At 50.2% G+C, this 17,613-nt stretch overlaps 1 protein-coding gene across 1 annotated transcript in view; it reads left to right on the top strand.

The window, feature by feature from the left end:
* LOC142312161 (uncharacterized) overlaps positions 1 to 17,613 on the top strand; it is a 378,399-nt gene that overhangs the window by 200,323 nt on the left and 160,463 nt on the right. Inside the window, 2 exon segments of the mRNA XM_075351064.1 lie at positions 12,243 to 12,422; positions 12,496 to 12,619. Of these exon segments, the coding sequence (XP_075207179.1) occupies positions 12,243 to 12,422; positions 12,496 to 12,619 (304 nt within the window).

The following is a 17,613-nucleotide window of genomic DNA, read 5'->3' as shown; positions in this document are numbered from 1 at the left end:
GCGTGGGGCTAGGGCGGAATACGTCCGGACCGAGGAAAGCTGTGACATCACCTTCACTCTACCACGACCACAAGAGGCTTGGAGATTGCAACTCCTAGAAGGTAATAAGATAACAACATGTTTTTCGCTTATCCTCCTGTGTTAATTTTTCAAGGAGAGAATGAGGTGTCGGCTACCAGAGTTCAGACACTTGATGACCGATCTGTGTGAAGTCCTAGCTCCTGAACCGGTCATATTATACCTTAACACCTGTATTTTATGTCATTGAGTTTGCCTGTTTGAAACGTCTGTTTGTCTGAAGATAGCAGAGTGGTTCGTAGAAAAGAGGAAGTCCACTGAGCTTCCATTAGCTGCAGAGCAAATTGAGGAAGTGTTCACGGTACTATTGTTTCTTTGAGTGGAGAAAAAAAAAAAGAACTTTGTAGAATTTAACTGTTTTGTGTGGCGAAATACATCCATGTGGGACATGTTTGTGATAATAGATGATTGATAAGGCCCCGAAGCCTGGTCCTCGACGGAGAGGATTTGAAGGGGGGGTTTTCAAGGTACTGGTGCAGAGTTATAAGTGGGTGAAACCAGGGCTCTGGAGTCGGTAAGCCAAACCTGTGACTCCGACTCCTCAATTTCCCTTGCACCGACACTGACTCCCACATATATTGCTTATGTTTAAGTGAAAAATGTATTCTAGCACAATGTGAACATCATTTAATCATTTTTATGATACAATAATCAAGATATTTAGATATATTTTATGTTCTATTTATTGGAATACAACTTTAGAACACAAACTGTAATAAATTGTAAATATGTAATACACTATGTAATATATATATATATATATATATATATATATATACACACTAATTATATATATATATATATATATATATATATATATATATATATATATATATATATATATATATATATATATATATATATATATATATAAAAAACTATGTATTAAACTATGTAAGTGGCAAAACACAGTTTTCAACAAACATATACTAAATAAAACTTTCTTTGTCGCTCCATTGGGAGACCCAGACAATTGGGGTGTATAGGCTATGCCTCCGGAGGCCGCACAAAGTATTACACTAAAAGTGTAAAGCCCCTCCCCTTCTGCCTATACACCCCCCGTGCTCCCACGGGGTCCTCAGTTTTTTGCTTTGTGCGAAGGAGGCAGACATGCACGCACAGCTCCACAGCTTAGTCAGCAGCAGCTGCTGACTATGTCGGATGGAAGAAAAGTGGGCCCATATAGAGCCCCCAGCATGCTCCCTTCTCACCCCACTCTTGTCGGCGGTGTTGTTAAGGTTGAGGTATCCATTGCGGGTACGGAGGCTGGAGCCCACATGCTGTTTTCCTTCCCCATCCCCCTCGGGGCTCTGGGTGAAGTGGGATCCTAGCCGGTCTCCAGGCACTGAGACCGTGCTCCATCCACAGCTCCTGAGGACCCTGCTGGATAGGAGCTGAGTATCGTTCAGGGACATGGCCCTGCTACTTGGAGGTACTCTGTGTCCCCGTGGGGACCGCGCACAGCAACACTCCAGCATTGCTGGGTGTGCTAGTGCACCGGGGACCGCGGCGCTGACCGTGTTAAATGTGCCATTACACACTGCAGCGTCGCTGAGTGTGTTGTGTATGGGGACTACCGCGCTGACCGCCGCTGCCTTTGTTAACACTGCGGCGCGGCTGGGACTTGTAGTGCGCCGGGGACTTCCGCGCCGGCCGCGCTTGTACGGCGGCCGCGCTTATTACTCGAGTCCCCGGCTTTTGCGGCCTAGTCTTTCTTCCTCCCGCCCCCAGCCCTGCCAGTCAGGGGAAGGGCGGGACGCTGCACAGGATGAGCAGCACTGAGAGCTGGAGCATGCTTTGCATACTCCACCCCTCTCACTGTGCACAGTGGGGCACCAGTTCCCGCACTTTCTGGGTCACGCCCACGGCTCCCTCCTCTCCTCAGGACGCCGGCAGCCATTCCTGTCAGCTCCTTGAACGCTGCAGAGGGGGACAGATTCTGGGAGACCCAGGCAGGGATTCTGGTGGCCTCACAACCGCTCTAAGCGGGTGGTAAACAGCACCTGTGGTGCTAGCCCCATTTGTACAGAAGTGTAATTATAAATTATATGTTTATAGGATATACTTTACACTGTATGGTGCACAGTTGATTCTGGCTATATACCCTATTGTGTTGCTCAGAGAAGACAACAGCATGGCGCCCACAAAAGGCAGGGGTGCCAAACCACAGGCTTACTATGCTGCCTGCGCCGCATGTACGACCCCGCTACCGGCAGGTTCCACTGACCCTCATTGTGTGCACTGCTCGGCCCCTGTGGCACTTACTCAGCCGGAGCCTCTGCTAAGGGGGGCCCAGGGGGAACCACCTGCTAACACTGTACAGGTGACAGGGACGGAGTTTGCAGTTTTTACAGATAAACTCTCTGAGACTATGGCTAAGATACTAGAAGCCTTGCAGTCCAGACCGGTATCTCAGCACAGGGGCACTGTTGATTCATTGCTCCCTGGCCCCCCCTCAGTTGGACCAGCAAGGTCCCCCCGGGGTGTCTCATAGATCCCAGGGTGAGGTCTCTGACACAGACCCCAGCCCCAGACAGACTAAGCGAGCTCGCTTGGAAATTCCCTCGACATCTTCATATTGTTCAGGGTCTCAGCGGGGGGAATCTCTGGATGATGAAGCGGAGACAGCTGATCAGGATTCTGATCCTGAGGCCGCTCTCAATCTTGATACTCCTGATGGGGACGCCATAGTGAACGATCTTATTGCGTCCATCAATCAAATGTTGGATATTTCTCCCTCAGCTCCTCCAGTGGAGGAGTCAGCTTCTCACCAGGAGAAATTCCGTTTCAGGTTTCCCAAGCGTACACCGAGTATGTGTCTGGACCACTCTGATTTCAGAGAGGCAGTCCAGAATCACCGTGCTTGTCCAGATAAGCGTTTTTCTAAGCGCCTTAAGGATACACGTTATCCCTTTCCCACTGACGTGGTCAAAGGTTGGACTCAGGGTCCCAAGGTGGATCCTCCAATCTCCAGACTGGCGGCTAGATCCATACTGGCAGTGGAAGATGGGGCTTCACTCAAAAGATGCCACTGACAGGCAGATGGAGCTCTGGTTGAAATCCATCTATGAAGCTATCGGCGCTTCTTTTGCCCCAGCATTCGCAGCCGTATGGGCGCTACAAGCTATCTCAGCAGGTCAAGCGCAAATTGAAGCAGCCACACGCACGTCCGCGCCGCAGGTGGCGTCCATAACCGCTCAGACGTCGGCATTTGCGTCTTACGCTATTAATGCTGTCCTGGACTCTGCGAGCCGTACGGCGGTTGCAGCCGACAATTCGGTGGTACTCCGCAGGGCCTTGTGGCTACGGGAATGGAAGGCAGATTCTGCTTCCAAAAAGCGCTTAACCAGTTTGCCGATTTCTGGCGACCGGTTGTTTGGCGAGCGTTTGGATGAAATCATCAAACAATCCAAGGGAAAGGATACATCCTTACCCCAGCCCAAACCGGACATACCCCAACAGAAGAGGGGGCAGTCGTGGTTTCGGTCCTTTCGGGGCGCGGGCAGGTCCCAATTCTCCTCGTCCAAAAGGCCTCAGAAAGATCAAGGGAACTCCGATTCATGGCGGTCTAAGTCACGTCCTAAAAAGACCACCGGAGGTGCCGCTACCAAAGCGGCTTCCTCATGACTTTCGGCCTCCTCACTCCGCATCCTCGGTCGGTGGCAGGCTCTCCCGCTTTGCGACACCTGGCTGCCACGGGTAAAAGACCGTTGGGTGAGAGACATTCTGTCTCACGGTTACAAGATAGAGTTCACCTCTCGTCCCCCGACTCGATTCTTCAGGTCATCCCCGCCTCCCGAGCGAGCCGAGGCTCTTCTGCAGGCATTGGGCACTCTGAAGGCAGAAGAAGTGGTGGTCCCTGTTCCTCTTCAGCAACAGGGTCACGGTTTTTACTCCAACCTGTTTGTGGTTCCAAAGAAGGACGGGTCTTTCCGTCCCGTCCTGGACCTGAAACTGCTCAACAAACACGTAAAGACCAGGCGGTTCCGGATGGAATCCCTCCGCTCCGTCATCGCCTCAATGTCCCGAGGAGATTTCCTTGCATCGATCGATATCAAAGATGCTTATCTCCACGTACCGATTGCTCCAGAGCACCAGCGCTTCGCCATAGGAGACGAACACCTGCAGTTCGTGGCACTGCCGTTCGGCCTGGCAACAGCCCCACGGGTTTTCACCAAGGTTATGGCTACTGTAGTAGCGGTCCTCCACTCTCAGGGTCACTCGGTTATCCCTTACTTGGACGATCTGCTGATCAAGGCACCCTCTCAAGAGGCATGCCAACACAGCCTCGACGCTACTCTGGAGACTCTCCAGAGTTTCGGGTGGATCATCAATTTTCCAAAGTCAAATCTGACACCGGCCCAATCGCTGACATACCTTGGCATGGAGTTTCATACCCTCTCAGCGATAGTGAAACTTCCGCTGATCAAGCAGCGTTCACTACAGAAAGGGGTGCAATCTCTCCTTCAAGGTCAGGCACACCCCTTGAGGCGTCTCATGCACTTCCTGGGGAAGATGGTGGCAGCAATGGAGGCAGTCCCTTTCGCGCAGTTTCACCTGCGTCCTCTTCAATGGGACATCCTACGCAAATGGGACAGGAAGCCGACGTCCCTCGACAGGAACGTCTCCCTCTCTCAGGCGACCAAAGCTTCCCTTCGGTGGTGGCTTCTTCCCACTTCATTATCGAAGGGGAAATCCTTCCTACCCCCATCCTGGGAGGTGGTCACGACGGACGCGAGTCTGTCAGGGTGGGGAGCGGTCTTTCTCCACCACAGGGCTCAGGGTACGTGGACCCAGCAAGAGTCCTCGCTTCAGATCAATGTTCTGGAGATACGGGCAGTGTATCTTGCCCTGAAAGCGTTCCAGCAGTGGCTGGAAGGCAAGCAGATCCGAATTCAGTCGGACAATTCCACAGCGGTGGCATACATCAACCACCAAGGCGGCACACGCAGTCGGCAAGCCTTCCAGGAAGTCCGGCGGATTTTGATGTGGGTGGAAGCCACGGCCTCCACCATCTCTGCAGTTCACATCCCAGGCGTGGAAAACTGGGAAGCAGATTATCTCAGTCGCCAGGGCATGGACGCAGGGGAATGGTCCCTTCACCCGGACGTGTTTCAGGAGATCTGTTGCCGCCGGGGGGTGCCGGACGTCGACCTCATGGCGTCCCGGCACAACAACAAGGTCACGGCATTCATGGCACGTTCTCACGATCACAGAGCTCTGGCGGCAGACGCCTTAGTTCAAGATTGGTCGCAGTTTCAACTCCCTTATGTGTTTCCTCCGCTGGCACTGTTGCCCAGAGTGTTACGCAAAATCAGGGCCGACTGCCGCCGCGCCATCCTCGTTGCTCCAGACTGGCCGAGGAGGTCGTGGTACCCGGATCTGCGGCATCTCACGGTCGGCCAACCGTGGGCACTACCAGACCGACCAGACTTGCTATCTCAAGGGCCGTTTTTCCATCTGAATTCTGCGGCCCTCAACCTGACTGTGTGGCCATTGAGTCCTGGATCTTCGCGTCTTCAGGATTATCTCAAGATGTCATTGCCACTATGAGACAGGCTAGGAAACCAACGTCCGCCAAGATCTACCACAGGACGTGGAAAATATTCTTGTCGTGGTGCTCTGATCAGGGTTTTTCTCCCTGGCCATTTGCCTTGCCCACTTTTCTGTCCTTTCTTCAATCCGGATTGGAAAAGGGTTTGTCACTCGGCTCCCTTAAGGGACAAGTCTCTGCGCTCTCTGTGTTTTTTCAGAAGCGCCTGGCCAGACTTCCACAGGTACGCACGTTCCTGCAGGGGGTTTGTCACATCGTTCCTCCTTACAAACGTCCGTTAGAACCCTGGGATCTGAACAGGGTGCTGATGGTTCTTCAGAAACCACCGTTCGAGCCAATGAGGGATATTTCTCTCGCACGCCTTTCGCAGAAAGTGGTTTTCCTAGTTGCAGTCACTTCACTTCGGAGAGTGTCTGAGCTAGCAGCGTTGTCATGCAAAGCCCCTTTCCTGGTGTTTCACCAGGACAAGGTGGTCCTGCGTTCGGTTCCGGGATTTCTCCCTAAGGTGGTATCCCCCTTTCATGTCAATCAGGATATCTCCTTACCCTCTTTTTGTCCTCATCCAGTTCACCAATGTGAAAAGGATTTGCACTTGTTAGATCTGGTGAGAGCACTCAGATTCTACATTTCTCGTACGGCGCCCCTGCGCCGCTCGGATGCACTCTTTGTCCTTGTCGCTGGCCAGCGTAAAGGGACACAAGCTTCCAAATCAACCCTGGCTCGGTGGATCAAGGAACCAATTCTCGAAGCTTATCGTTCCTCGGGGCTTCCGGTTCCCTCAGGGCTGAAGGCCCATTCTACCAGGGCCGTGGGGGCGTCCTGGGCCTTGCGGCACCAGGCTGCGGCTCAGCAGGTGTGTCAGGCAGCTACCTGGTCGAGCCTGCACACTTTCACGAAACACTATCAGGTGCATACCTATGCTTCGGCGGATGCCAGCCTAGGTAGGCGAGTCCTTCAGGCGGCGGTTGCCCAGCTGTAGGACGGAGCCGTTACGGCTCTATTATGAGGTATTATTTACCCACCCAGGGACTGCTTTTGGACGTCCCAATTGTCTGGGTCTCCCAATGGAGCGACAAAGAAGAAGGGAATTTTGTTTACTTACCGTAAATTCCTTTTCTTCTAGCTCCAATTGGGAGACCCAGCACCCGCCCCTGTTTTTTTGTGTACACATGTTGTTCATGTTGAATGGTTTCAGTTCTCCGATATTCCTTCGGATTGAATTTACTTTAAACCAGTTTATAATTTTTTATCCTCCTTCTTGCTTTTGCACCAAAACTGAGGAGCCCGTGGGAGCACGGGGGGTGTATAGGCAGAAGGGGAGGGGCTTTACACTTTTAGTGTAATACTTTGTGCGGCCTCCGGAGGCATAGCCTATACACCCCAATTGTCTGGGTCTCCCAATTGGAGCTAGAAGAAAAGGAATTTACGGTAAGTAAACAAAATTCCCTTCTTTTGCAGTCTGTGAATTTGTTGTAAGAAATAGAATTGCCTCCATTAGATCCTCCTTCATAGATGACGTCAAATCTGACCTAATAATTTTAAGGCTAGAGAACAATCTCTCTACACTAACTTGGGTTGGAGGCAAAGCCGTAACCACATGGGCAACATCTCTAACAATTATTGCCTCATGCACAGTCAGTTTTGATGAACAGTTGAATTTTTCTATTATTTGAGAGCAAGTGAAAAATTTAGCTGAAATCTGGTCAATCTGCTGCTATAGGAGATCGAGTGAAAGCTTTTTCCTTGCGGCAACGCTTTGCCCGCTCCATTTCATCCAAATACGTGTCAAAGTTAAACTTCTCATCTGATGAGGATGAAGATATGGCAGCAGTTGCACTGTCAGGACCCAAGTCCTCTTCCGCCTGGCAGTCCTGTAGGCCACTCATCCTAACTGCAACCTCAGTCAGAGCTACTTTTCCTTTAGTAAGCTTTTGATCATCAAGCAGTATACGATGACTTGGGTCCACATAAACAGCTGCCAGATGAATTTTATTTTCCAATAGCTGTGTCTCCGTTTCATTGAAGCAGAAATGCTATTTTGCCTATCCCAAAGAGGAGGTTTAATCGCAGATGGCAAGTTCTTCAACTCCCTTATGAAAATGCCAGGAATTAAATCCTCAGCTTGTAATTTCTTAGTCACGGTAAATGGGTGATTAAGCAATTCCTTCAATTCAGCCACCTGTGTCCATTGACCTTCATTTAGGGTTACCTGAGGATTCGCCATAGCTACGTATGTGCTTTTTTTTTTTTTAATATACGTACCAGAATCACTGACATACGCAGACCCATTATAATCAATGGGTCTGCTCACACATCAGTGATTTTTCACTGAACGTGTCTCCGTGCACTGTACACGCATGTCCGTGATTCTGCACGGAGACAAGTCAGTTTTTTTTTCTGGCATCACTGATGACCCACGGACCACACTATGGTGTGATCCGTGAAACACGTACTAGAAAAACACTGACATAGCAAATAACATTTTCAACTCACCTTTCCAGCGACCCTGTGCTCTCTCCAGCTCCTGCCCTGCTCATGATAATTCATGAAAGCAGGAACAGCCGACCCGGAAGTAGCTACAGAGAGCGGTGGGCGGCCGCTGCAGAGCCGAGGAGTTCAGCACCATGGACAGCAGTAGTGAAGGCAGGTGAGAAATGTCCATTTGGGATCACGGATTGCACATGGACAACCCACATGTGCCGTGAATCACTGGACATGGAGGGACATGTGCGTGTTTTACACGGCAGTGAAGAACGTCAGTGTTTTTCACTGACGTGTGAAGGGGGCCTAAGAAACGGTTTTAATTCAAGCAATCGCTCAATCATTAAATAAGTGCTTCCCCACCGAGTGGCTTGATTGACAATTGCCCCTTTCCCAGCACGTCTCTTCAAGATGGAATCAATTTTAGGCGTTCTGGTGGCAATAACCAATTTCCTCACTTTTCCAAACAGATTTCCAGCATGTCCCTCTTGCAGACTATCTCTTATTGCCAGCTGCAGCGTGTGCACAACACAGCGCATGTGATGAATATGAAAGTGTTTTGAAGCAGCTTCAACAAGATCATCTAATTCTAAAGTATCATTTTTCTGTTCTTCTGTTGTAATATCTGTTTGTTCCTCAGTTACATGAACAGCACTGTGGCCTTCCATCTGAAACATACTGAATCCTAAATTTTCTTCTAGCTGTTGTTCATTACTCTCATTCATCAGTTTAATTGTACTTATGTTTGAAGCATTGTTTTGTGATGATCCGTTTTGGGCTCAAAAACAGATCCTCACAAAGAATGAGCATGTCAGTTTGTGGCGTTTTTCTAATCTGCTTTAGCTATTGAAAGCCTTATCTATGAGCTTATAAACCTTTCAGGTGATGTGGTTTTTTAAAAAGCTGATCTGCTTTTGCAGCTGAAAAACGTATTCTCAAAAAACACAGCAAAAACGCTGTGTGTGAATGTAGCCTTAGATCAGGAATAGAACAGACATTTATAGGACATTTCATAAGTTTCCCAAATTCTTTTGAAAAATATTCAGCACATTCTGCATTGAACTCCTGTACTCAATTTATTATATATTTTAGGAGTCGGAGTTGGTCCATTTTATACTGACTCCGACTCCACTAAAATGAACACCGACTCCACGACTCAGACTCCACAACCCTGGGTGAAAGAGCCCTGACTTTCACCTGGTACGGTTTCCACTAAGCAGTGAGTTGAACGTTTGGTTTTGTTTGGTACACTGGCTTACTTGTTTGCTTGGTGGATGGCGATGTATTTTAAGAATACATTAAAAGAATGCTTAACCTTGGGCTTAAACAAAGTTATTGAGATTACTGTATAATCGCACACACACAGCTTTCTTTGTTTTCCCCGCCCACCGGCTGTCCTCTCGTCTGTGATTGGTTCCAGGCTGACACGCCCCCAGCCCGTGACAGTCATCGCTTATCGTGGCTCAGTCTTAGGCTACACTCAGAGCTGGCAGTCTTCTCTATGGCTGCTAGTTCTGAGATGTAGCAGAGCTGGATGATTCGTCGTGGGATCTCGTGTGGATTACGCCAGAGCTGGAGGGCTTTGTTAGGGCCTAATAAAGTGGTGAAGGAGGGTGTGTGTTTTGTACTTTATTCCAAATAAAGGATTTCAGTATGTGTTTATTTACAGGTTTGTGATGTAGGTATCTGATAGACGCCTGTGCCATCACTAACCTAGGGCTTAGTAGCAGCTGTGCGCTGCTATTAACCTCTCATTACCCCGATTTGGCACCGCATCACGCCACTGGGAAGGGCCGGTAATGTATTGGGATTGTCACATCTAATAGATGCGGCAATACTGGGCGGCTGTGGGCTGAGAATATACCAGCCCCCAGCCGGCATTATCATGGCTGGGGGTGAAAATTGGGGGGGGGACCACACATCGTTTTTTTTTTAAATTATTTATTTAAATAAAGAAAAAAAAAAAAACAGCCGCATGCAGTTTTTATTAAGCCGCAGTCACACTTGCGAGGGACTCCCACGAGTCTGACATCGCAGCACAGCCGCACACTTCTGACAGGAGCGTGCATGAGTTTCTAGGTACATGCACGCTCATGGTCAGAGAACGCCAGGCTGTGCCGGGTGATATCATGCCTGGCAGACCTGCTTAAGTCTGACATCACCGGCACAGCAGCACTCTTCTGACAAGAGCATGCATATGTTTCTAGACGATTTCAGCACCAAATGCACACCTCCTGGGAAAAAAAACCACGGCAAAAAAAAAAAAAAACACGCGACAGAAAAATGCATCAAAATACCGCGTTTTTTGCCAGGAAGTGTAGATTGGATTCAGGAATATGGTGTAAAAATTTCAGCAACAAATTTGCATCCCTTGAGCCAAAAATGATAAAAAAATAAATTTCTGCCAGCAGGTGGAAATATTGTGCTGAAATCTGGTGTAGACGATTTCAGCACCAAATGTGCACCTGCTGGCAAAAAAAAAAAAAAATGCGGCAAAAAATGCAGCAAAACACAGCGTTTTTTTGCCAGGAGGTGTAAATTGGATGCAGAATATGGTGTAAAAATTTCAGCACCAAATTTGCAACTCTTGGCCAAAAAAACAGCGATTTTCTGCTAATAGACGCAGGTCTTTGAACTCAGTGATCTCCACCTGAGGTCATGTTACCTGCGATCACAGGTGAAGGACCGTGGGAACCTCTTGCTGTAACCTCAAATGACCTGAGTGACGTCACCGCTCATTGCGCAGCTCATTCATTCTCTGGAAGTTACAGAGAGCGGTCGTTCTCTATGGCCTCTCTCTGTGATATTCAGATGTAGCAGAGCTGAAGCGGCGTGGGACCTCCTGTGGATTATGCCGGACCTGGAGTGCTGTGTTGGGGGGTTAATAAAGTAGTGAAGGAGGGGGTGTTTGTATTTTATTCCAAACCGCAGGTCGTTTTTTTTTATAATTATTTAAATAATAAAAAAAAAAAAGCTGCATGCGGTTTCTCTTAGATTTGAATCACACTTGTGAGTGACTCGCGAGAGTCTGCCATGGCAAAACCTCGCACGTGTGACTGTGGGCACTGGATACAGAGCACAGATACAGCCAGACAGCTGGGGCTGCAGCCACAGGCTGTATCTGTGCTGATGACTTTTTTTTTTTACCACCATATTGACGCGCAGCCACTTGTACTGCTTTACCTGCCCACCAGCCGTCCTGCCGCCTGTGATTGGTTGCAGTCAGGTGACATACTGCTACTCAGGGTGGGGGTGCGTCTAACTGCAACCAATTACACGCACCTGTGGGCGGGGCGGGCAAAGTAGTGAATATTGAATTGTCTGCTCTGAAAGGTAAAAGCGTGACCCGGAAGGAGTGTGCCACTGTGACACAGTCTGGGTGAGTATACCGCACGCACTCCTGCCCCCATATCCCCTCCACAGACAATTTTAATCTCCGGATTCTGGTGCCCATTGACTTTTATGGTCACCGGATTCCGGAGCGGATCGGACTTATTATTAAATCTGTCAGTGATCCGCCGGTCCTAGTTTTTGGGGCGTTCTATCACCTCTAGTCGTTACGCCCCTGGATTTCACCAACATTGTGCAGGAGGTTTGTTCTACCTATAATGAGGGATAGTTCTCATTCCTAAAACTGATATTTGTGGAATATTTTTGCTTTAAACTTTTTAACATTTTTCAACAATATAATCGTGCGATCATACAAGACGCAAGTCTTTCATTACTATGTGTCGATCCATATGAGGATAGAATACAAAATGTACGTGTTATATCTCATATGTTTCCTCTTATTATCTCTAGTAATTGTAGATTACAGGAGATTCTTTATGATTTTCCATCTTCTCCCCATTCAGGTCCCTTCAATATCGGATCCTCTCAGATCTTCTATATAAAGAGAATTTTCCTGATTGACCCATTAAGGATGGATAAGGACAGGGACAAGATGGCGGAGAGGATATTACACCTCACCCTAGAGATCCTCTTCCGGCTTACTGGAGAGGTGAGAGATTCAGATGACGTCACATTACATCATTCTTATCTATGGGAATAACAGATGGACAGAACTGGAGAGGTGAGGACTCTGGAAATGTCTGGAGTGAGATTTATTACTGTGTCTCTCCATAACCAGGATTACACAGTAGTGAAGAAGACCTCTAGTGACCGCTGTCAGGACCCTGTGTCTGAGAGATGGAGAAGACCCCTGAGCCCAATCACAGGGACTCCACCTCACCCCCCGATACATGAGGACATCAATGACCAGAAGATCCTAGAACTGACCTACAAGATGATTGAGCTGCTGACTGGAGAGGTGACACTGCTGGGAAATTATAAAGTAACACTAGGAAGGGATCGGGGGATGACGGTATCATTGTATGTGTCAGGTTCCTATAAGATGTCAGGACGTCACCATCTATTTCTCCATGGAGGAGTGGGAGTATTTAGAAGGACACAAAGATCTGTACAAGGACGTCATGATGGCAGTTCCCCAGCCCCTCACATCACCAGGTAATACACAGGACTAAATACACACGGCCTATAATTATAGTAGCATGTAAATTTTGGGCACCACTCATCAAAATTACTGTTATTGCATACAGATAAGCAAGTTGAAGATGAAATGACCTCTAAAACGTATAAAGTAAAGACATATTTCCTAAACACACATACATCCTAGACATGTCACAGTCCACAATAGACGACCTCAAATGGCGCAAAGTGAAGGTTTTACAATGGCCCTCACAGTCCCCTAATCTGAACATCTTTGAAAATCTGTGGCTAGACCTCAAAAGAGCAGTGCATGCAAGACGAGCCAGGAATCTCACAGAACTGGAAGACTTTTCCAAGGAAGAATGGATGAAAATCCCCCAAACAAGAATCGAAAGTCTCTTGGCTGCTAGTAAAAACATTTATACAAGCTGTGATACTTGCCAAAGGGGGTCTACTAGGTACTAACAATGCAGAGTACCCAAACTTTTGCTTTGACCAATTTTCCTTTTTCTTTATCGTTCCTATGGGAGACCCAGACATTGGGTGTATAGCTTCTGCCTCCGGAGGACACACAAAGTACTACACTCAAAAGTGTAGCTCCTCCCTCTGAGCTTATACACCCCCTGGAGAACCAGATCTAACGAGTTTATCACTTTGTGTTCAGGAGGTCATACATCCACACATGCATTCTCATCTGATTTTTCATTTTTGGAAAGAGTTTGAAGAAAAGCGGGTCCAAGCCTGGACCCCCGGCATGTTTCTTCTCACCCCACTGTGTCGGCGGTGCTGTTAAGGTTGATTCCCAGGCTGGAGCCTTACATGCCGTGCTCCTTCACCATCCATCCGGGGCTCTGGCTTGAAGTGGGAGCCAGCACGGTTCTCCATGCTTGGCATGAGACCGGTCTCCATCTGCAGCCCTTCAGGACCCTGCTGGACCGGAGCACTCATCCCTCAGGGACTTGGAACCCTGCGTCTCAGCAAGCTAAGTACCTGAGACGGTTATATATGGGGGTCCCTTGTACTTTATTGTTGTGGGAGAGTGTGCTGAGTGATTTTTCTGACATTTCCGGCGGGTTCTCTGGCTGTCGCCTGAGAACCGCGCCGATGGTGCCTGCGCGTCGGCCGCACCGCTCAAATTTAGGCCCTGTCTTCGCCGGAGGCCTACTTTCGGTTTCCCTGCTCTCGCATGTCATTCATGCAGAGGGACAGCGCGGCTCCGCCCAGCGGCCGTTCTACAAAGGGGAGAGACACTCCTCACTGAGTACGTCTCCTCCCCTGTGAATCTCTTTGGCCCTCCAGATCCCGCTCTCAGAGTGAGTCCCGCCCCCTCTCTTCACTCCGGTGGCCATTTTCTCAGCGTTTTTCCCTGATCACCACTGGTCTGCAGCATCCCTGCTGAGGTGCTTGGGAGTCTGGGCTTCGGGATCTGAAGGGCACACAAACCGCTACAGCGGTCTGGTAAGCCACAACCTCTGGTTGTGGACCTTCTGTATATACTCTCTGGGGGTCATTCTGGCAGAGCCCTCACTCCAGCAGCATGTCACACACGAGGAGCAAGGCTCCAAAGCTGTTTTCAGTATGCACTACATGTAGGCTCCTACTGCCGGAACCGAGCACCTATCCACATTGTGATGCCTGCTCTAACCTGACGATGCCTCAGCCTGGAATCGCACCCCCAGGGGTCTCTCAGGCTGCTCCGGCCCCTGTGGCTGACCCCCCGGCATGGGTAGAATCCTTAACCAGGTCTATCTCCCAGTCTTTTGCTGACTCCATGGGACATCTGTCCAGGACTTTGCTGAACATGCATCAGCCCCCTTCACAGGGTGCCTCTGCTGCTAGGTCTCTCTCAGGACCGGAGCTCACAGAGGATTCATCATCTGGTCCCAGGCCCCGTCCTTCTAAAAAGAGCTCCCTCTCCTTCGTCCCACGGCTCGGTTTCAGAAGCTGACTCGCAGGATGAGGAGGATACCTTTACTGGGGGCTCGGAGACTGCCTCCATGTGCCCCATTGGTCTGTCCGATAGTGACTCAGATGTTAGTGATTTGATTGCGTCCATTAATTCTGTACTGGATCTCAATCCGCCAGTATCTGAGGAGCAACTTTCTCTGGCAGAAAAGCACCAGTTTACCTCGCCTAAGAGGACAAAGAGTGTGTTCTTTAACCACTCCAGCTTTCAGGCCGCTGTGACCAAACCCAGGGCCTGCCCTGACAAACGCTTCCCTAAGCGTGGTTCTGATGACCGTTTTCCCTTTCCACCTGAGGTGGTCAAGGAGTGGGCTCATTCACCAAAGGTAGACCCTCCGGTGTCTAGACTCTCAGCCCGGACCGTTGTATCAGTGGCTGATGGCACCTCTCTTAAGGATTCCACTGACCGCCAGGTTGACCTTCTGGCCAAATCCATATATGAGGCGGCAGGGGCCTCGTTCGCCCCGACTTTTGCAGCAGTGTGGGCTCTCAAAGCCATCTCTGCTTCTCTGGAGGAGATGCATTCCCTCACTAAGGAATCTATGCCTGAGATGGTTACCTTAACTGCTCAGGCTTCAGCTTTCTCATCCTATGCCGTGTCTGCCATGCTGGAGGCTTCTCACCGCACTGCGGTGGCTTCGGCTAATTCCCTCGCTATCCGCAGGATCTTGTGGCTTAGAGAGTGGAAGGCGGATGCTTCTTCAAAGAAGTACCTTGCTGGTCTCCCTTTTGCTGGGTCCCGGCTGTTCGGTGAACAGCTGGATGAAATTATTAAGGAAGCTACTGGCGGGAAGAGTACTTCCATGCCACAAACCAAAACCAAGAAACCTGTCCAGGGTAGGAATCAGTCGAGGTTTCGTTCCTTTCGTTCCTCCAACTGGTCGTCCTCTAAGCCCTCGGCCTCGTCCACTAACACTGCCAAGGACCAAAAATCCAGCTGGCGCACGAAAGCGCGTCCACAGAAGACCGCAGGTGCTGCTGCCACTAAGGCAGCCTCCTCTTGACTGTCTGTCCGCGCCAGCAACGTCCTTAGTCGGTGGCAGGCTCTCCCACTTTGGCGACGTGTGGTTTCAATACGTCTCCGATCAGTGGGTGCGGGATATCATCTCCCACGGCTACAGGATAGAATTCTCTTCCAGCCCGCCAAACAGATTTTTTCTGTCAACTCCCCCCTGCTCCAAGGCCGCCGCCTTCTCTCAGGCCGTGGCATCCTTGCAGGCCAACGGAGTAATTGTACCGGTTCCCGCCCGGGAACGGTTCAGAGGTTTCTACTCAAATCTCTTCCTAGTCCCCAAAAAGGACGGTTCCTTCCGGCCCATCCTGGATCTCAAGCTTCTCAACAAGCATGTTCAGGTGCGGCATTTTCGCATGGAGTCTCTGCGTTCAGTCATTGCCTCAATGACCCAAGGGGATTTCCTGGCATCCATCGACATCAGAGATGCCTATCTGCATGTGCCAATTGCAGTTTCACACCAGCGTTGGCTACGTTTTGCAATCGGAGAGGAACATTTCGTGGCTCTCCCCTTCGGGTTAGCCACGGCCCCTCGAGTATTCACCAAGGTCATGGCAGCAGTGGTTGCGGTTCTGCACCTACAGGGGTTGGTAGTGATTCCTTACCTGGACGACCTTCTAATCAAGGCTTCATCCAGCGCGGACTGTCAGCGGAGTGTCTCGCTCACTCTTGCCACTCTAGCCCAATTCGGGTGCATTGTCAATCTTCCCAAATCCTCTCTGACTCTGACCCAGAGTCTCACGTACCTAGGGATGCAGTTCGAGTCTCTGCCGGCACTTGTGAAGTTGCTCTTAGTCAAACAGCAGTCCCTCCAACTGGCGGTCCGCGCTCTGCTGAGGCCCCGCCGTTATTCCATCAGGCACCTGATGCAGGTGCTGGGTCAGATGGTGGCGTCAATAGAGGCTGTTCCCTTTGCCCAGTTTCATCTGCGGTCACTGCAGCTGGACATTCTCCGCTGTTGGGACAAGCGGCCTTCCTCCTTGCACAGGTTAGTGGCTCTGTCGCCACAGACCAGGAGCTCTCTTCAGTGGTGGCTTCGGCCCCTCTCTCTGTCTCAGGGGCGCTCCTTCCTGACCCCGTCCTGGGTGATTCTCACCACGGATGCCAGTCTGTCCGGCTGGGGAGCGGTATGTCTCCACCACCGAGCGCAGGGCACTTGGACTCCGTCCGAGTCAGCCCTCTCTATCAATGTGCTGGAAACCAGAGCTGTGCTTCTAACTCTCCTAGCCTTTCACCACCTGTTGGCGGGCAAGCACATCCGAGTCCAGTCAGACAACGTGACAGCAGTTGCCTACATCAATCACCAAGGCGGGACACGCAGCCGCCTGGCAATGTTGGAGGTACAACGCATCCTTCAATGGACGGAGGACTCCAAGTCCACCATATCCGCAGTCCACATCCCAGGCGTGGAAAACTGGGAAGCAGATTATCTCAGCCGTCAAACCGTGGACAGCGGCGAGTGGTCCCTGCATCCGGCAGTGTTTCAGTCAATCTGCCGCAAATGGGGCACTCCGGACGTGGACCTAATGGCATCCCGTCACAACAACAAGGTTCCGGTTTACGTGGCTCGCTCCCACGATCCCCAGGCCTTCGCCGCGGACGCTCTGGTTCAAGACTGGTCCCAGTTTTGTCTGTCTTACGTGTTTCCCCTTCTAGCTCTCTTGCCCACAGTTCTGCGCAAAATCAGAATGGAGGGCCGGCGAGTCATTCTCATTGCTCCGGACTGGCCCAGGCGAGCTTGGTACCCAGACCTGCTCCATCTGTCCGTAGAGGTGCCGTGGCATCTTCCGGACCGTCCAGACCTTCTCTCACAAGGTCCGTTTTTCCGCCAGAATTCTGCGGCTCTCAGATTGACGGCGTGGCTCGAGTCCTGGATCTTGACTGCTTCTGGTATCCCTCCTGAAGTCATCTCCACTATGACTCGGGCCCGTAAGTCTTCCTCTGCCAAGATCTATCACAGGACTTGGAAGATTTTCCTGTCCTGGTGTCGCTCTTCCGGCCATTCTCCTTGGCCTTTTTCCTTGCCGACCCTTCT

Source organism: Anomaloglossus baeobatrachus, chromosome 5, assembly GCF_048569485.1.
Source record: "Anomaloglossus baeobatrachus isolate aAnoBae1 chromosome 5, aAnoBae1.hap1, whole genome shotgun sequence".
NCBI lineage: Eukaryota > Metazoa > Chordata > Amphibia > Anura > Aromobatidae > Anomaloglossus > Anomaloglossus baeobatrachus.
This window is presented reverse-complemented; position numbering and strand designations above follow the sequence as displayed.